At 39.8% G+C, this 19511-nt stretch overlaps 2 protein-coding genes across 3 annotated transcripts in view; one reads left to right on the top strand and one right to left on the bottom strand.

Annotated features, from left to right (window-relative positions):
• The window catches only part of COG5 (component of oligomeric golgi complex 5), a 192727-nt gene extending 189044 nt beyond the window's left edge, over window positions 1-3683 (top strand). For both annotated transcript variants that reach the window (XM_057417852.1, XM_057417851.1), the window contains one exon: window positions 2521-3683. In XM_057417852.1, the coding sequence (XP_057273835.1) occupies window positions 2521-2635 (115 nt within the window). In that variant the 3' untranslated portion in view covers window positions 2636-3683. The remainder of the gene's footprint in view (window positions 1-2520) is intronic.
• On the bottom strand, window positions 3338-17710 carry HBP1 (HMG-box transcription factor 1). The gene is made up of 10 exons (XM_057417853.1): window positions 17161-17710; window positions 15809-16043; window positions 14810-14942; window positions 13927-14038; window positions 13676-13788; window positions 13199-13355; window positions 12504-12648; window positions 9926-10255; window positions 6051-6192; window positions 3338-4439 (listed from the first exon to the last, which is right to left on the bottom strand). Exons 1-10 carry the CDS (start codon window positions 17327-17329, stop codon window positions 4422-4424), a joined length of 1554 nt encoding a protein of 517 aa, XP_057273836.1. The 5' UTR covers window positions 17330-17710; the 3' UTR covers window positions 3338-4421.
• Between the last annotated feature and the right edge of the window lie 1801 nt (window positions 17711-19511).

Genomic DNA, 19511 nt, shown 5'->3' with positions numbered 1-19511 from the left:
TGGCAACAGCTTCTGTTGGCTGTTGGTCTGTGCAGGGAAGGAGAAGGAACCCTAACCCTCAGAGCAGTTCTGAGGCCACCAGACAATGCTAAGTTCCTTTTAGCTGCTTTTTTGAGTTTTAAGAGGGCAGTGGCTGCCACTGGTGGAGTTGGTTTTGCCACTTAAATCAGGTTCTTCTGAGGCAGGAGAGAAAGAAAAAAGATAAAAGCTGCTGGAAGGTCTGACAGAGGGACTCTAATGCTGGTGTTCGGCACTTAGCATAGCCTAAATCTCATTCCCTCTTGTTTGATCGGATGGGAATAACAGTCTGGCTAAGGATTATCAAGGGCTGATGCTGAGTGGTTCTGGGTGCTGCTTTTAGGGTAAAGCTTCTGCCTTTCATCTGAAGGGATCTGGTTATCTCTGTCATCTCTTTCAAGGGGTTTTTCAAAGCAGAAAGGGATGGCAGTGTTACCATCTGGATAGTGATGCCAACCCACAACTTCACCAGGAGGTGTCAGCGCTTTCTAAGTTAAGCAGGTCAATGTGGAGTTCTTTCTATATTCAGCTTTTGGTGACTTTTAAAAACTATTTGGGCCCAAGAAACTTTGGGGAGTGTATAGAGGAAAAGACAGGGACACTGGTGAGAGGAAGGGGAGAGATTCAGCAAGATGAACAACAGCTACAGTAAAACTGTTACATGAGTTTCTTGACTGTCTTTTTAATAGTAACTAACATCTAACGTGCTTAAGATTACTGCTGCCCACAGCACTCGAGTGCTGCCCTGAGTGGAAATGTGAGACTCTTCCAAAGGGTCTCCCTTCATCTTGATGGGATCCTTGAGCTGTCTCTGCCTGCATCTCCCACTACTACTCCGTCTGCCTGTCACATGCTTGCCCCTCATTGCCAGTTGATCTAAAAAGCACACTTACCTGCTCTCTCTTTCCCCCAGTCTCAACTCTTCTCTTTAAATCTTGGGCTTTAAAACTGACCTGCAGATGTGCCTCTCTGCAGTCCGTCATGTGGACAGCCTTTGCTGGGAGTGAGGTGAGCTGCACCCGAAGCACTCTGGCTGCAGCAAGCAGGCTTTTAGATGTTGCGTTTTTCCCCATAGAGCCTGTGCTGCTCCCCAGAGACCATTGGGAAGAGCACACTGAAGGTTTTCAGGGAGCTGACCACGTGCAGATGTTCTTTGCCTTTCTGACTGTAATGGGGGAATAACTTTTTTCTTGCTGTTGATGTTTCTTCAGAGTGTTGGTACCTGGTGTGCACCCCTCAGCAGCAGTAACTCACTAGGAAGTTGTTACCAAAATTGAACTGTCAACTGCATCCAGGCCAACATGAGAGACTTTCTGTGCTCAGTCACAATAGTCTTCTGAAGCCTCTCAACTCTCCAGTAATCCAATCCATCCTCCCTTTGCATCACCTCCATCAGACCACGTGCCCTGGGCTTCAGCCAAAAGGGAGTCTGGGGGGGGAGGAGCTGTGCTGGGCATTGCCTGCCTGTGCTGTTTCGTTCCCATCCTGTGCTCAGAAGCTGCTGCAGGTTCCTTCCTTGCAGAGTTGCCCACTTCACGCTCTCCCTGTCGAACTCCATTAGCAGTAGGCCAGGGACTCTGACTGCAGGCATGTTTGTGTGTGTATGCATGCGTGTACCACATGTGAACACCCAGCTCCTCCTGTTGCACTGAGGAAGTTCAGAGCCCTCACTGGTTTAGCAGTAGCCTTACTCGCAGGCAAGAGGATGATACGAGAAAAAATCAATTAAATTGGAAGCCAAGTACTGGCAAAACTGACCTGACCTACTTAATAAAGTTGGAATCTGAACAGCTCAGCATTTACAAAGTCTTTGTTTTGCAGATATGCTCATTCAACAATACTACTTCCTAGACTCGTTGGCTGAAAGGTGGCCCCATGTTGTACAGCAAGTTAAATTAGATACACGTACGCAATCAAAGCTCCCCTTTAGCTTTGACATGCCTGTATTTGTGTGACTCACACAAGACTACTGTGTGCAACGCCCTATGACAACGTATAGGAAAAACACTGCAATGCCTTACAAACGTACATGCACTCAGTCTGTGGGTTAGTGCAGCGTTTCCCAAAGGACCGCAGCACTTCCAGAGACTTGGCCTGCAAATCACTGAGGGCATCTCCGTTGGTCACCACTGCCCGTTTTCATTCTGCATGTTGCACTCGCAGCAGCTGGTGTCTATCCTTTCCATTTCTAAAGGTTACCAGTACAGCAATGTGCCCGAGTCTGTGCGTCAGAGCTGTCATTTCAAGCCATCTGCAACATGCTGCCGCTGTTTATTTAAATGTTAACTTGTTCGCTCCTCAAAACATGCAAGGAAGGAGAAAAACAATCATGGAACAATTATGTACAGCTTTGTAAGGCCTTTCGTGGCCACTTCCTTCTGCAGAGACATGCAGGGTCATCTGAGGCAAGTTCTGTAGCAGGGAAGAAGTTAACTGATTTCAGTTGCAGGTCCTTAACTTGCATAATCTGCATGCTGTCAATTGCTTTTTCTTTTATTTTAGTGGTGCCCTGGAGGCTTACGTTCAGTCAGTGCGAATGAGAGAGGGAAAGGAGTTTGCACCGGTCTATCCCATAATGGTTCAGCTGCTGCAGAAAGCGATGTCGACCCTTCAGTGAGCCAATCTGTGCAACTCTCTCAAATCTTGGCACAGTACTGCAGTCATGGGTCTTCGGTGCCATGCAGATACTTGCATTCCCAACTACGTAAGCTTTACAAGGAAATGTGTTTACCTACTTTATCTGTGAAACTTCTGTCTTCTTGCTTTACATTTGCATTACAGGAACTTATTTATACACAAATGTCATAAGGAAATTGTACAGTTTTTATGTGCTGTAAGTCTACATCTAATGAAAACAATTCAGCATTCCTTCTGAACTCAGAAAAACTAGAACATGCGCTCAAACACTGCAGTGGAATTCATGAGTATCTCAAGTAAGGAAGTAGGTAGCTCTTGTAAGTATGAACAGTTGGATACATTTTAGCCTTATTCAGTACTTCTGAATGCCAGAATCATCAGCTTCCATCTAAAAATCACTAATTTTAACACAAAAATATTTGTAAGTAACAGACTCTCTAGTGCACTGCTCTTTGCTTGCAAGTAATTTATATAGATTTCAACTTTCTTTTGGCTTAAACTGTAATAAAGAACGTTAACTCCAACCTTGAGTGCAGTATTTGAAATCCTTCAACAGCTTCCTCAGTGCACAGCATCACATGCGCTTTGGACGGGTTCATGTACAGAATTCCATGCACAAGGTGCTCATCCCGCAGGGTGGACTTCACGATTAGTCCACTCCATTTCATGTAATACACACCACCAGATTTTAATGGATTTATTTGAAATAATATACAAGAATATAGTGTGCAAAAATCTGAGGGGCAACATCACATAGACGTGTCATAAACTGAAATTTACAGTTGTGATTCTTAAACAAAAAAAAGGAACACACAGCTGTTTAGCAGACAAAAAGCCATGATTGTAAAAGTTCACAGCAGAAGCAGTTGGAATCCTAATGCAGCTGCTCTAATTGTAGACAGTTGGAGGAAAAAATAGTAAAGTGCAAGTGTTGCACGTATAGTTAAGTGCAAAGTTTGCCCCCACCGTAAAGATGTCTTATGGCAAAATAAAGTATTGTAGAGTATGTGGCAAAGACAAAACACAGAGTTAAAAACTATGATGGTGATGGTATCAACAGCACCATTTTTCTGGAGATAACGCTATTTGTTTCATCCTGTCCCGGGCCACGGTTGCCACCGGCAACAACAGCTCTGACTAGTGCCAGCTTGTGCAGGATCTCTCGCCCCCTTGTGGGGACACATTTCCTCCGGGGCAATGCGGGCAGCGGCTCCGCGCTCCTTACGCTGTGCTCGCCACACTGCGGTGCGGTGCTGGCGCCTGGCTGGGCTGGGACACTACCCCACAACGCACCTTGCCATCTCAGAAAAGCCCAGGCCCCAGACTCGTAATTAATAATATGGTTGTGCAATACATATTAATCAGCAATAAGAATCAATGTATATAAACAGCTGTTACATATTTTAAAATTCCCCTTTTTGTACATTTTCTTTTAAAAATAAACATTTATACACATCTCCCTCGCCTCTTTCTAAAGTACTTTAGCACCACAGGATATCCATTTTCAAGCCTATATTACCTGATACATATATGAAGTTTGGAAGAAAAATAAGGCAATTTGGTTTAAAATGTTGATAGTTCTAGCTTACTTAATGTTCTATTGTAAAAAGCAAATCTGCACTCATACTAGATCATTTCCAACTTGATGGTGCCAGTATTTTATGGCCACGCAGAGTCACAACAAATAGTAAGACCTTGATCGTGCATCTTCTTGCCATCAAGCAACAGCCATTTTGTAAATACAGAGTTAACAGGAAAATTCTGGCTTAATGCTGTTGTGAGCCCTGAGAAAAGAGAAAACCAGGTTAGCTCTCATCAAGCGAAGGGGAAGGAGACATTATCTTAAATCTAGCAAACCTTTGTTTTGAAAGCCACAAGTACTTGTAATCATTGGTCCAGCTACTCTGAAGAAAACAGAAAGCCCAAACAGATTATTTTATCCCCTCATCATCAAAAGACCACCAAGACTTCTTTGTGGCAGCCCAGACTCCACCATCCCCACCATCATTACTTGACAAGGTAACCACTGCTAACAAAATTCTTAGTTCATTAAAATAAAATCATAAAAAAGGTGTTTCCTGCTGTTAACACTGCAGTAACAGGTCCTACAAATACTGTTACCTTGGTCTGAAGACAAAGGAATATCCTACTAGAAGGCAGGGTGAGAAAACCATCCTTCCCAAGGCCAACTATTCCTCTCAGCTACACCCAAACACCCCCACCGACTTTCCTGAAGCTGACAAGTGCATGTGTGAAATTGACCTCACCACCCAATGTCCAAGACTGCAGTAGTGTAAAAGCAGAATAAATACACAGTATTATTTTAACTAAACCCGCAAGGAGATCTAGCAGAAGCTGTGACTGTTGATTAAAATAGAATCCAGTGAACAGAAAAACAGCTTGTTCCTTGCAGCTGGGGTTCGGTGAAATCTGCAACAAGGGACTGAAAACTCAGCACCAAGTATATAAGCAATAAGCAGCAACTGAGAGTTGGAGCATTTCTTAGTCTTAAGGCAATACTTGTATATGCTCTTGAGAAAGTAGCCTCAGTTACACAGAAAAGGAAAGGGGCTAACTTGAGGATGGAATCTTAAACCTGTGAAGCCCACACTATACACTAATGCTCCTACGCAGGCATAAAATGGATGATGAGAGGACCTGGCGTTCCGTGCACAGTGTGGATCTTTCCTTCCAGTTTCTCTTCTAGCTGAACATGCAGGCTGGCAGAAATCTCTTTTTTTTTTTACTATGTTCTCTTTATATGACTTATAAGCTTGAAAGCCCTTATCTTAATAGGTTCACTGCTGCAGACTCTTAGAATGGCCTTCTGCAACGTGGAAAACAATTTATTTCCCTACAGAAGAAGTGGTATCTATTGTATTTATTTTACAATTAAAACAGAGTAGTAAATGAAAGGGATTAATGGAAAAAAATAACTTGCTCCCTCAGTAACTTCACATCATATACTGACAAATTATAAGTAAAAAATATAGAAAATGGTAAAGAAAAAGCTTTTACTGAAGAAAAATGAGACTGAATCAAAGCAGGATTTTGTAAAAGTTTAAGTGTTTCTGAGGGGACAGATGTAATTTAGGTACGATCCTGTGAACTCAGTTACTTCAAACAAAAGGTGATGTGCTCTTCCTCTGCCTTTCACAAGCACACTCACTTCCAGTCCAATAGAATTCATGGAATTAGGAAAATGTTCAGAGACCCTCGCCTGATCTGTCTCCTGAAAACTGTCCAAAAGGAGGCTACCCAACACAGAGGAGCCGAATGAAGGTTTGGGCTACCAAGAAAGGAGTAGACAGCAGGTTATCCTCAACAAAACCCACTGTCGCTACCATATGAACACATTTAAGTACACAATGAAGAAGAAAGCTTCACAAACATACAGAATTTGTTCGTTTTCGTTTCCAACAGTCAGGATTTAGACGTTTCTGCTCTTCTGCCAAGGCCTTGGCTTCTAGCGTGTACATCCGTCTTTCTTCGTTTTTCATTTTCTTCCACCTGTCACCAAGTATCACACTTATGGCTCTGCAAGACAAATGTTTACACTGTGGTCAGGACAGGGTGTTAAGAAAAACCCTAATTTTGTTTTTATCTGAGCACTTCAAAGAAGACAAAAGCTAAGTGTTGAAATCACACACATACAGAAGTCAACTGTATCTTCAAGTTTTTTTAGAACAATCCTGTTTCTGATTATCTTCTCATACTTCTTTCAACAGTTAAACAGCTGAGATTCTGTACTAGCTCAGCACGGGTCGATGCACATTCTAACATTTCAGCGGGTGTATATTTGAATACACAGCAACTGACATAAACCAGCAACACAGGGATGTTAAAAAAACCACCACCAAATGGTAACTCACATGTGTTTCGCTCTACTTTTGTACTAGAAGATCATATGACAGATTTGCTGGAAATATGTTCTCTAATAATTAGGGCAATGATCTGAATACGACCTTAGCCAAACAAATACTTGATTAACTGCAAATCCCCGTGTCTACTTAATAGATGTGTGTAGCCTCCTCCACCTTTAATCCATACTGGGCAGAACATAATGTAAGTTCCCATTCCTACGCAAAAAGATCTGTTCTAACAATGAATTGCTGAATTGCCTTCCTGCTCCTTCTAAACTTGCTGTCTTTTGGACAGTATTTCCCATTATTATCATGCTATATTGCTCAACTGCACTCCCAAATGCTGGATCAATATTCCCTTAAAACTTTAACTCCATCCTTTAGCAAAATGAAAATCTCTAAACAGCAGCTCTTTTACCAGTGTTCAACTACTGAGCAGGTGCTTTAGCTTCAGATTACAGCAATCAACCTTCTGTGATCAGCTTTAAAAAAAAAAAAGAAAAAAAAAAGGTGCAAACAACTCTGCTTCATCATATTAAAAGGTTCCTTGCTGGCAGCAAAGCTATTCACAGAATTCCAACAGAATCAAGAAGAGCAGAGTGTCAGCAACCTCTTCCATAGGCTGATGCACATACAGCATTTCTGAAGGCTTTTCTGCACTGTAACAAGAAAATGCATTTTAATCCTGCAAGACTGTGTAGTACTCTTCAGGCTTCCAGGAGCTGCAGAGCACCCAGAGAGCACAGCAGGAACTCCATCGAGGCTGCCACTCAGCCTGTGCTGTCACACGCTCTGGTGGCTCCTGAGAGCAAACTCAAGTTGCAACCAGACCCATCCACATCAAATCCATGTGCACAGCCTGTCTCTCTGGCAATGGTATTTCTGGTTTTCTATCCAAACTGAGAATCAGTATCTTGGGTCTGTCACCAGAAGTAAGCACAATTAGCAGATTTTCCATGTTTTAGCAGTATTCAGAGGCAAATCAACAGCACCAGAAACCTGTCTGGTTCTGGTCACCAGGTTATACTGGGTCACTCATACCCCCAGGAAAGAACATGGTGACCCAGAGAGAGCAGGTTTGCTGAAAAAAGCACTGCATTTCCAAATAAAATAAACTACAAAATCTTTGTATTTTAAATGTAAAAACACGTATTTTATTATCTCCAGAGGAAAAAACTGCACTGAGCACTGAAAGTGAGCACAGATCTGTACGTTTCAAAAAGGCTGAAAAATCTAATGCAGAGACAAAAGCTCCATTTTGCCAAGGAAACAGTTCTGTGAGCAAACCACAGAGACTGAAAAAATATGTGTACAGAGAAAGTTCCTGACATAGCAGAGACTTAATTCACCTGACCAGAAACAAGAAAGAAATTGTTCTACTGCTTCATTGCCTTACGTGTCCTTCACCTCACCAGAACTTCACAGCACTCTGTACTCTGTCCTCTTAAAATGCTGGTAAGGTACCTGACAACTTTTTAGCAACTGGGATACAACCTCTTACACTACAGCTAATTCGAAAGAAATTGTCAAGCAGTAGTTGAGAATGCCTCAAGTTTACTTAGTAATTATGTTCAGCAAGAACAAATACTCTAGTTTAGGTGATTTCGTCTTTAGAACATACACTACTCAAATTATTCAGGTTATTTCTGAAGGCACAATCAAGTCCAACTACAGTCACAGTGAGAACATCTAGAAAAGAAACAAGTACTACTCTAACACCAGCTTCTCAAGTATGCTTTACCGTCCATCGCGTTTTTAAGTACCATGTGAATGTTGACTTGTGTTCTGAATATTTACAACTCACTATCTTGTTGACATGGCTTGAGCTGCTTTGTCTCAGAACTTACCATTTAATTCCAAATACGTCAAGGTCTGTCATTTCTTATATGCTAAGAAAAAATTAAGCAGGTGTAGCAAACATAGGAACTGCAGTGTACAAAAGTACTACATGTAACCAACCGTTAAGATCTACTCAGAAATCTGAAAATGACATATACTAAAGTTAAAATCATGAGAGTTGCCTCTCAGCCACATTTAAGCAACAGTAATTGAATGCATATATAATCAATTATCACTAACTTTGTGATTTTGTCTGTATGGAATGCCAACAAACTGCATCCAAATGCACTGCCTTCTAACTGGGATGGTGAGCCATGCATTCTGAAGCTTACTTGTAACTTTGTCTTCACTTTCCATCAAGGTAAACCTGCTTACTGAAATATTCAACTTATTTTCACACATCCGTCCAGTTGCAGCTCCAGTTCACTGCATCCCTTTGAAATCAGCATTTTAAGATAAACCATCATAGACTTTCCTAGCTGACGTTCTGTTTGATCTCTCTTTGATAGTTGCAATGAGTTAGAAGGCAGCAGATCTGCTTCACTGAAGCTACTGTAAACACCGCAGAACATCACTGCCAGGTCACACAAGACTGCCTGGAATTTAAGGCTGGATTATTTGTATGACAGGATTTTATTTCTCAACACCAGTTCCAGCCTCCTTACCAGAACATTATAAAATAGTTAAATTAAAACCCTCTCAAAGCCCTGTCACCTTTAGTTTTTACCAGATTTAGTACTAAAATCTTTAGTGACAGTGTCATTTTTATAGTAACAGTTTCATGATGTTATATATGTAAAAAAAATCTGAGTACAAAATCAGTGTATGTTCATGGGCTTTAGTTCATACTTACATATGCACAATTAGCATAAATATTAAGACTATTTAAAACATTATAATGGAGAGCTTTATGAAAAGAAAAAAAATTGTTTAGACATGAACATGTGTATAGATAAAAAGAAGCCAAAAAGAAACCAGCAAAGAACCTTCCCTCCAACAGAGTCCAAAGAACCTTCCCTCCAACAGGCTGCTGAATGCCTTTAGGACAAGCAACATTTGGCAAGGTACTGTTTGGATTAAGATCTTTCAGATACCCCAACAATCAGTACTCCATTTCTCAATACAATGTGCAGAGTGAGGACAACTCACTCTGACAGAACTTCACTGAACAATTTGCAATATTATGCCAAGACCTAATCAGAAGGATCAGAAATTCCCTTTTTCCACTATAACACATGAGCAGAGAGCCTGGTGCTTTTTTTTCTCCTTTTCTCACCAGTATAAACAAAGACTGTTGTGTATTTGTGACTCTGCCGCTGCACATACAGACATACATCAGTTGCTTTACCCAAATGCTTTCTCAGAAGGCAACAGTGCCAAAAACGGCTTGCGTCCTATTTACCGAGTCTGCCCATGGTTTAAGATTTGTGTCAGCATCTTTCAAAACTTGTTCTTTAAACAATGTACACACATTTTACTTCAAATGCAAAATTTAGTCCACTTAAAGGTGGGACACGGGTATTCTATAAACTCACCAAGAATAACAAAACTACAATTTGTGTCATTACCTGTTGTCTTTCCCTGGATACATCTGAGTGTATTCAACTCTGTATTTTTTGGCAAAAAGCATGAAGGCATTCATTGGTCTTTTGCACTTGTTTGGAGAAGTGGCACTCACAGTACTTGCAGTCCCTGAGCTATGGCTTTTGCCAGCTTTGCTGTACAATGAACTGGAGGAAAGATGTGATGATGCAGTAGACGCACAGTTTTTACTACTGCACTCTGATCTCTCAGCCTCCTGACTGTTTGATCCTCCACAGGACAGAGAAGCGCGACGCTGGCGAGCCATGCTGCTTAGCACATAAACTGCAGAGGAATCCATTGGGGTAAAATCGTAGCTGCAAGAAAAAGTCATTATTAGAAAATGATGGAGTAATTTTCACATAAACCCCTTAATAGCCACTCACTCTTCATCTATACTACATTTATAGTATTTGAGGGGTTTTGTGCGACATAATGATTTGTACTTGATGCAGATGTCGGTATGAAAAAATAACCAAACCTAAAAAAAAAAAAAAAACCACCAAAACTTTGGCACATGAGTTAACAGTATTTTCAGTGTGATGGCATACTGCAACTTGGCAAGGTCTGCTGTGTACTACCAATTCTCTGGCTGTATATCTGTTGTACACTGTCTTCAATTTCATCCTTGTTTGAAATAAGCTTCCCTCTTTCCTTTTGTCCTTACCATAAATCAAATCTCATCTGTGAGTGACAGGTACTGGAAGGAACAACTAATGTGGGAAGAGTAAGTGTTGAACTCACTTGAAAATATATATTAATTACAAATATAAAACCACTATTAAAATAAATTCTATTATAACTTAAATACATATTATTTTATAGGCAAACCTTCCAGTGAGATTAGAAAACTGATGCATACTCTTTCATTTAGAGCTAAGTCTGCCCTCTAGTGACAAAAATGTGAGGTTCCTCAATACTTCAAGGTATTTCAACAGCTTAGATGAGTTGTTTCCATACAATTTAGACCTCCAAATTCTGTGAAGTACTGTAATTTTTTTTGACCAACAACTACAAATTAACCTCTCACCAGTACAGAAGAAGTTTAATTCCACAAACTGTTATCTCCAGGAACCACAGACTATACTGCCTTTAGCATGCTATATAGGGAAAACACACCCATAAAGGTGATAATCAGAGATCTAAAACGCTAAATTATCACCACAAAATAAACATAAAATATCTATAACTCAAAAGGCTCTGCTCACCCACTGCTCAATGCGGCTGTAGTTGTGTAACTTGTGGCAAAAATAAGGGCTTTGAAGAGCTTTTTTCAGAACATAAAGCAGAACTAATAACAAGGAAACACTGCTAGTGGTAGCCCAGCACTCCCATGCAAAGGCAGCTCCTTTCTACAGGGCAGAACCATAAGCAAGAGTGGGGCCTGAAGATTTGCCTCCAAAATCCCTTAGAAAAGTAGAAAACAACTAAGAAGGGATAATGCTTGTAGGCAAGCTCACAAGACAGTAAGAAAGAGCCTCTCTGTTGTACAAATAGTCCAGCACCCTTCCTATTCCTAATCTCCTTCCCATAACATAGCAACAGGGTTTTGCTTTTGAATTCTTCTGTCTTGTTATCCACAGCTGCTGCTGCATACTCCTTTCTCTGTGACTTACTCCATCCTGTCCAGAAAGACAAAACAAGGAATTTGAAGTGTCCACGCCTGGCTTCAGGATAAGAAGCCACAAGTGAGATGTAAATAGACTGATTCTAACAACTGTCTATGCATGCAGTTAGGAGTTAATAAGAAAAAAGCCAAGACAGCAAATGAGTGAAGACAAGCACTTGAAACAATATTTTAAATTCTTTTTTTTCTATTGTAAGAACACCAAAAAGCAACCAGACTAAAAAAAAAAAACAAACCAGATGTTAAGAAGGAGCTAACATCACAGGAGAAGCTGGATTTTACTAAACCTAGAAATCTCAAAATATGGAAGTACGCAAAGTATGAGAAAATCTTATGGGTAATATTATTTCCTTAGAATAATTTATGTGGACAGTACCTCTGAAGGTCATCTGGTTGAACCTCTTGCTAAAAGCAAGGCAAACCTCATAACTGATCTTTGAAAGTTCAGTAAATTTGATATATTGGAAAAGAATCACAAAAAGCTGAATATACAAAAATAGCAAGAACTAATCATGAAAAGTGTACCCTAAAGCTATAGCACATACATTTATTACTAAAAAACTACTAATTCAGATGCATAGCTGTATAGGAAGCACAACTTAATAGCTATTGTGGGAAAACTGTCCAGACTTTTCAAATATAACCCACTTTACCTGTAGAATTTATACAGATAATACAATACAGATGTATTTACTGCTTCATATAATTGCTCTTAAACTATCATATTACTTCACTCCAAGGTGAAATAAACTTTGCAGCTTAGCACAGCACGATTACACAGCTTTCCTAGTATTCAGTCTTTGGTTTTCCCTCTCATTTATTTCGTATTACCAAAAGTTTTCTCTCTTTGCTCTGCATAATGCTTCAAATTCTTGCAGACATAAGGGGTCTACTCATTAAACGTAAGAACTACTGGGGCCACTTTATCCAAAAATTACCTTTTAAATGTATCAAAAACACCTGAATCATCAAAGTTAATGGCATCAGGGTGTCCAGGAGGTAGACACAGATCTCCAAGATGCATTTCACAGCATGGAATGCCATGCTGTACCACAGTCAAGCTTGGATAAAAAGATGACCAACCTGAAGTGGCAAAGAGTTAAATTAGACAAACGGCCAGACAATCTCTCTAGCTCTTAACTGGAGCAATCCTATATCTCTGTATGATATCACTTTATAAAACTGTTCTGCTGTAGCTTCTTTCACCCAGATGAAAAAGCAGAAACACTTACGCAGGGAATTCTTACTGCAAACAGTTTTAAATCTAATTTTTGCAAAAAAGCAATCAAAACCTGGTAACTTTTATCATCAGAAGTTTCATGTCTAGCCAGTGAGAAAAGCCTCCCTTATGTGTAGCTTTCCTTTATCCCCCCCCCCCCCCCCATTTTTTCTTTCTCGAGATCCACTTATGTCCTTGATCAAATCTTCCCGTAAGAAACATGCAGTATTTCTGTAGCTTTATAACTTTACAGTTTTGTTTGTTCTAATTCTGGATTTATTTATAAAGATAGTAAATTGATTGTACAACGCTGCTTTTATCAATTTCTTGAGCAACATGGGATGCAATAAAATCTGCAGCTGCTTTCTAAGAATGTTTTAATATACAACTAAGTATACTTATAGCATTTCATACCTTTATTTTTAACATAAAAAGGGTGATCGAGTCTGCATTCTACTGTAAGCAAGCCATCTTCCACTGTGCCAGGATCAAAAGTCAGCTTTAGCACTGACTCACCAAAGGAAATGCTTTCTTCATGAGAAATCAACTTCAGACCATCAGAACCATAGCCCTGTAAACATACATACAGTTCAAGAAAAGCATACACCTGTGCATACTACAGGTGTATATTCACCATCTTATATTAAAAAATACCAACATTCTAAGTGCTCTTGCTAGAAACAGACAATGTAAAATTCAAAACATACCTAAATTAATTCAGTTTGATTGCTTTATAGTAAGATGCTCAAATAGTACAGTGAGCAGCTCTAGGCAAGTTTAGTGCAAACCTATCTTCCTGAGACAGTAATTACAGGCAAAGGGATAAAGAACATTAAGAAATGAAGTATCTGCTCCAGGTATTGAAATGAATTTATCAGAACTAACAGCTACCTTGTATGGACTCGCTGGGACATTTTCGTCTTTTCCACAGCTTTCAGATCTTGCAAAATCCTCAACATCCTGCCATTCCTTATTGCGTCCTTTATGAAAGCACAAACGAGAGCCTAAGAGATTTTAAGAAAAAAGATTAGTGTTATGTAAAAAAGTCTGTGCTACTGAAACAATCAAACAAAACCAAACAACCAACCACAAAAATACCCAAGACAAACCAAATACTTATTCAGTGATACATGTTAGGTTACCTTTTAGAAAACAATGCCAAACAGTTGAGGGCCAGGAATGGCACCATCCTAAATCATCATCATCTGAGAGTGATGACATGCAGAAAATGCCAGATTCTGATTCACTATTTGCCTATTAAAAAAAAAAAAAAAAAAAAGCAGAATGGTGGTGATATTTTAGGGTTGGTCTTGTATGTCTTTAGATACATCCTTGACTTTGCATCTGACATTATTCTGCCTGAAATACTAATAGAAATTAGTATTCTATTAGTATTAGAATGTAGCAAACGTAAATAGAGTACTTTCATCTCCCTCTCTTGCAATGTGCCATCCAGAAATTTTTGGGTTTAATTCCCTGAGATTCACTTCACACCTATGCTTATTTTATGCTTAGGTGCAAGCATTTTACAAGCCATCATTCACTCCTTGGCTGTCCACTGAACCACTCAAAGCACACATTACTCCTTGATCAAACTACTGGAAAGCTGTAGGGCCAAGGAGGTTCCAGATAAATCACTGGGAAAAACTCAGTGTCTTTAATAGGGAAGTTTCAGACACAAATTACTGCACAGGAAGGGCAGAAGCAGGACCAACAGGTTTTGTGCATCTAAAAGGAGATGGTTCTGTATTTCCTTTTCAAGACAGTAAAAGAGTTAACGTAATTTTTTAAAGCTTGCTATAGAAGGAACTACAAGAGAAGCAGGGCTTTCTTAGAATCTCTTCACAGAAATGCAGACTCTGATAGAGCACTACAAGCCTATTGTGTTTGGTAAAAAGAAAAGTGACAGAAAACCTAGCTTAAATAGAAACAGTATTAGAACTAAACAGATGACTTTTAACACTAGTTCATCTTCTCAAAAAGCTTAACCCACTACTCATGCATCTCTACTTCAGAACAACTCACCCTTTCATGTCTGACTGGTGTTTCATCCACATCATTCTTGGAGAAAGTGGGATCGTTCTTTGAAGATCCTGGTGGAGGACGTGCATAGGAATGTAAACTTTTGCTTGTAGCTATTATGTGAACAGGAGATGATCTGTAACAGAAAAACGTATTTTAAAATATTTCTGATTAAGACAACACAAGACTTAGCTGCCATTACTCTAAAATGCTTTTGTTTAATAAATATTTCTATTTGCATTAGCTGAATACCAATAAACTTCCCACACCCCAACATTCAAATGGCATGATTAAAGGGTGCAAGCTCAGGCAAAGGGAGTATTTAGCATAACTCCTGCACAGCTTCTATTATACCACCCAAATGACAGTGCTACCTCCACATCAGCGTCTCGTGGTCACAATGCTGACATTTTTACAAGTATCTTCAATACCCCATTCTTACTATACATAAAGACATCTGCTCTGTCCTAATGATTAAATCCCAAGTGCATTACTGCACTGCATTTAATTTTCTTATTATAAACCTAAGACCAAAGCTGCACAATAGAAGGTGAAGCCCAGAAATTTCGCTTTTCACAGCCACATGGAATTTAAAGATATCAAATCTGAGAACACTATCAATAAAAAAAAATTGCATTACCTTTCCAATTAGCTCTTTTAAAGAAAAAAATCTAAAGTCAGTGAGCTAGTATTAAGAATTTAATGTAACGATTTTTCATCTGCTGCTCCACATGAGGTAAATGCCCATAATTTCTGAGCTTTCTGTGGTTAGGCAATGTCCTTATACCATCCTAGCTCATTTGTGCCTGGCAATTAAGCAGCTTTTGCAACAGGCTCTGAAACAAGTCCTGTGCAATCTGCCACAGAAGGATAAAGTTACTATATAGAAAGATCAAACATAGGGTTCCAGTCTGAAGTCAAAGGGTGTCAAAAGTGAAGGAAACATTTCTGAAGGCATTATTACAAATCTTCACAGTTCTAAACTGAAATGAATGTCAGTACCTGTTATAAAAAGAGCACTGCATCAAAGGACTCTGAGGACTTGTGGCTATATTTGCTAATTCTGTCAACCAGTTCACCCCATTCTCACAAGAATAAGCACTTTCTGAACTGCTGTTTGAGGTATGTTGGTTCCACAAAGGCCTTGAACATTCCTGATGCGAAACATCAGCACCAAGCTGAAAAAGTGCAGGTGGGGTAGAATCTGTCTGCACAGCCTGTAGTTCAGGAAGATCATCTATGAAAAAATGCACAAATCAAGATAATTATACCCACTGCTAAGTTTTAGTTGACACCACATCTTACAAATAAAGATCAAAATGGACCAACTGATTTTACTTTCTGCATATCACAACTACCAACATCTCACAAATCCTACTCATAATACTGGCAAAATGGGCACAAAAATAATCACATCTTCACTCTACTATACATTCATGCAAGCAATTTAAGTAAAACATTAAGTATGTAAAAATGCAGTTCTGGTTTTAAAATTTTTACTAGACTGACTAGTTTACAGAGCATTGTACTGCAGAACTATGCAAAAGAAGCAACATGCTTCACTAAAATACTAAAACATTCAACAAAAGGCAACTAAATTAATCTGTCCTAGCAGGTGTGACACTTAGAGTTATCAATACTGGGGGCTGCACAGGGTAAGAGTTTTCCACGTTTCCACCAGGGAACTGGAGTGAAATAACTGAGAAGTCTTGACAGCTGTGTACACAGCTTGGCAGGGGTGAATTCTTACCAATAATCTCCACATTTCATGTTACACAGAAGAGCAGAAAAGAGCTCAGCTTGTTATCAGAAGTCTGTGTTACAGGCTTTCCTGTAACTAAGTAGCATTATTCTTAATCACTCCATAACTCCAATGAAATGTATTAACATTTCATTGCTTGTATCAATACTTCCTAATGTACGTGCTACTCTTCTCCAAAATGTAAGAACTGAAGTAAAATGTTCCCCTAGCCCAGAATCTCTATTTGCGGCAGATCTAAAGCAGTGTAATTTCCCTTTAGGAGGAGCTCTTGAGGTTTCAGTTTGTTATTCTTGTACTAAAAAAAAAACAAAAAACAAACAAAAACCAAAACCAACTCTGGAGATTAAGAGCAGAAATCTGTAGCTGAGTTCAAGAAAATATTTAAGTCAACAGGTCAGTGTTTCAGACCTGGAAATGGGTTAAAGGAAAGTGACTGCAAAATAAGACCTTAAGATGTCATAATTCACTGTCATATTCCCTTCCCTACTGAAGTTAAAATCAATAATCTCAGGCATCTTCCAGTAATCTCACTATATGAAAACTACATCAAACTTCAGGATTTGGCACCTTCTGAGAAAGTCACATTGTTTACCAAGTTCCATGTGTTCATCACAGGATGCATATCCAGGAGAAGAGGGCAGGTTTTCATTACACTTCAGCAACTCCAGTGACTCATTCATCCCTGAAGTTCTCTTATCCACTACCAGAAGAAGTTTCTGAACAGCATTAGGCATTTGATTTGTCTTCACTTTCCACACCATGTTAGGATGCTCCGAAGTATCTGACTTTAAAGAGACAGAGGTTAAAAATTTGTACACAAACTGTTTTAAGCTGCATCTGACAGATTATATCATTACCAGTACCCTAAATCCTCCATAATCTGTTGAGAATCACAGCATAATTTAGCTTGAAAGGGACCTCTAGAAACAATCTGGCACAATCCTCACAGAAAACAGATCCAACCCTGAAGTCAGATGGGGCTGCTTGCAGCCCTGACCACGTAAGTTTCTTGTATCTGGAAGGATGGAGATTCCCTGACACTCCTCAAGAACCACTGACTACTCTTGCTGTAAAGAAGCTGTTCCTTATGTGCGGTTTGAACTTCCCTTGCCACAGCCTGTGCCCACTGCCTACAAGAGTCCAGGGTCATCTCCTCAACCACCATGCAAGCCAAGGTAAACAACATTCACTTGGTACCCTGAGCCACACACGTCACGTCACAGAAGGCAACCAGACAAGTCAGACAAGATTTGCCTTAGATTAATCCATTCTGGCTATTCAGAGTCACCTTCTTGACTTTTAAGAGCCAGGACATGGCTGTCAGTAGGACCTGCCCCACAATCTTCCGTGAAGGCTGAGGTTAGGCTGACCAGCCTGTAGTTTCCTCACATCCCCCTCCCTGAAGCCAGGCATGAGATTTTCTTTCCTGCTGCTGGGAGCCCTCCCACCACCACATCTGCCACCTTTTGGAGACCATCCTCACAATGACACTGGCCAACTTCCCCTGACACATCCTATCCAGTCTCACCAACTCATGTGTGACAAGCTCACAGAACTGGCCTGCCCCTAACTTGCTCTCCCTGCTATAAAGAACTACCTCGCTCTGTCAGATGTGTGTTGCTAGGCCCAGGGACCGAAGGAACCTGAAAACAGGTTTTGCAAATAAAGACCAAAGCAAAGAAGATGCCAACCTCAACCTTTTGACATTAAGTCCCCAACGCCATTCGGCATCACACCTGTGTTTTTCGTAGTTGCCCTTTCATATCTGGTGCATCCACAGAAGCCTTTGTCACTGCCCTTCACATTCCGTGCTGTCTCAACACTAGGTACAGTCTCAAACACATTTGTCTGCTAACATCCTTTGCTTTCCATTTGCCTGGAAAGAAAAAGAAGCCTCTACTAGTAGACTTCACTGCAGTTTCATTTCCCCAAATCCCATCACCGTAACATTTATACCAACAGAAATACTTTAAATCATCTTCAGGAGTCAGAACTGTGTGATTATTCTACACAACCACTGCCTCTAGAAGCTGGAAAACAAGGTTATCTACTGGGTTTTCTTTTTAGATGATGATGATGAATTAAAGCTACCCCAACATGATTACCTTGTGCTTTAATGAAGCATCACTGAAAGACTAACGAGTCCCTCACAAGAGCAGAAAACACAGCTTAGTTAAAAAAGAAAATCTGAAAAGTCTACCACAAACATGTCCACTAAATAAGCTATCATGCACACTAGAGAAATACAAACTGTAGCTAAAAAGTCTCATATTTTTATGTGAAACAGTAACCCATCACACAAAAAGTTCCCTTAGTAATACATAAAAATCCATAACAATTATTGAAAAAACTCCCAAACCAGCCGTTTTAATAAACAGTTAAAAGGCAGTGTGAGTATACAGCAAACATTAACAATATTCTGTATTTTTACTCATTCTATGAATCTGTTTCATTAAGCTTGTCCTGTACATAATATGGTTCAGACATAACCCTCTGAATTATAAACTGGCCCTACTAGAAAAGGTTTGACCTAAGCAGTAATATTTTTTTTTAATTGGAAAATTTCTAACTTCTCGTCTCCCAGTCTTTGGCGTACGGGCAAAACTTACAGAAACTTTCATTCCAAATGTAGAAAGATTTTTGATCCTACTCAAATGGCAGTACTACAAAGCTGCAACAGTGCAATTCTAATTTTAAGGAGGTAGAGAGGGAAATTCCTCTACCACCATGAGGGACAGCAAAATTACAGAACAGCACAAGAGTAGAAAGTTCAGCCATTTCTGCCAGAAAAACAAGATCTCAGTAGCACAGGTCAGGACCTTGATGTTTATCTCCACATAATCAACTCTGAAAAGACACTCCTTGTTTTTCTGGCTTGTCTACATCTTTCCTTTCCCCCTTCTATCTTGTTTTGCTCTCTATTTTTTCTCTCTTCCTTTCCCA

The sequence above is a fragment of the Pezoporus wallicus genome, unplaced genomic scaffold (assembly GCF_028554395.1).
Source record: "Pezoporus wallicus isolate ANWC-B61680 ecotype Strahan unplaced genomic scaffold, APGP_CSIRO_Pwel_v1 contig_5542, whole genome shotgun sequence".
In the NCBI taxonomy this organism is placed as follows: Eukaryota; Metazoa; Chordata; class Aves; order Psittaciformes; family Psittacidae; genus Pezoporus; species Pezoporus wallicus.
Note: the sequence above shows the minus strand (reverse complement) of the source record. Positions and strands in the feature narration are given on the sequence as shown.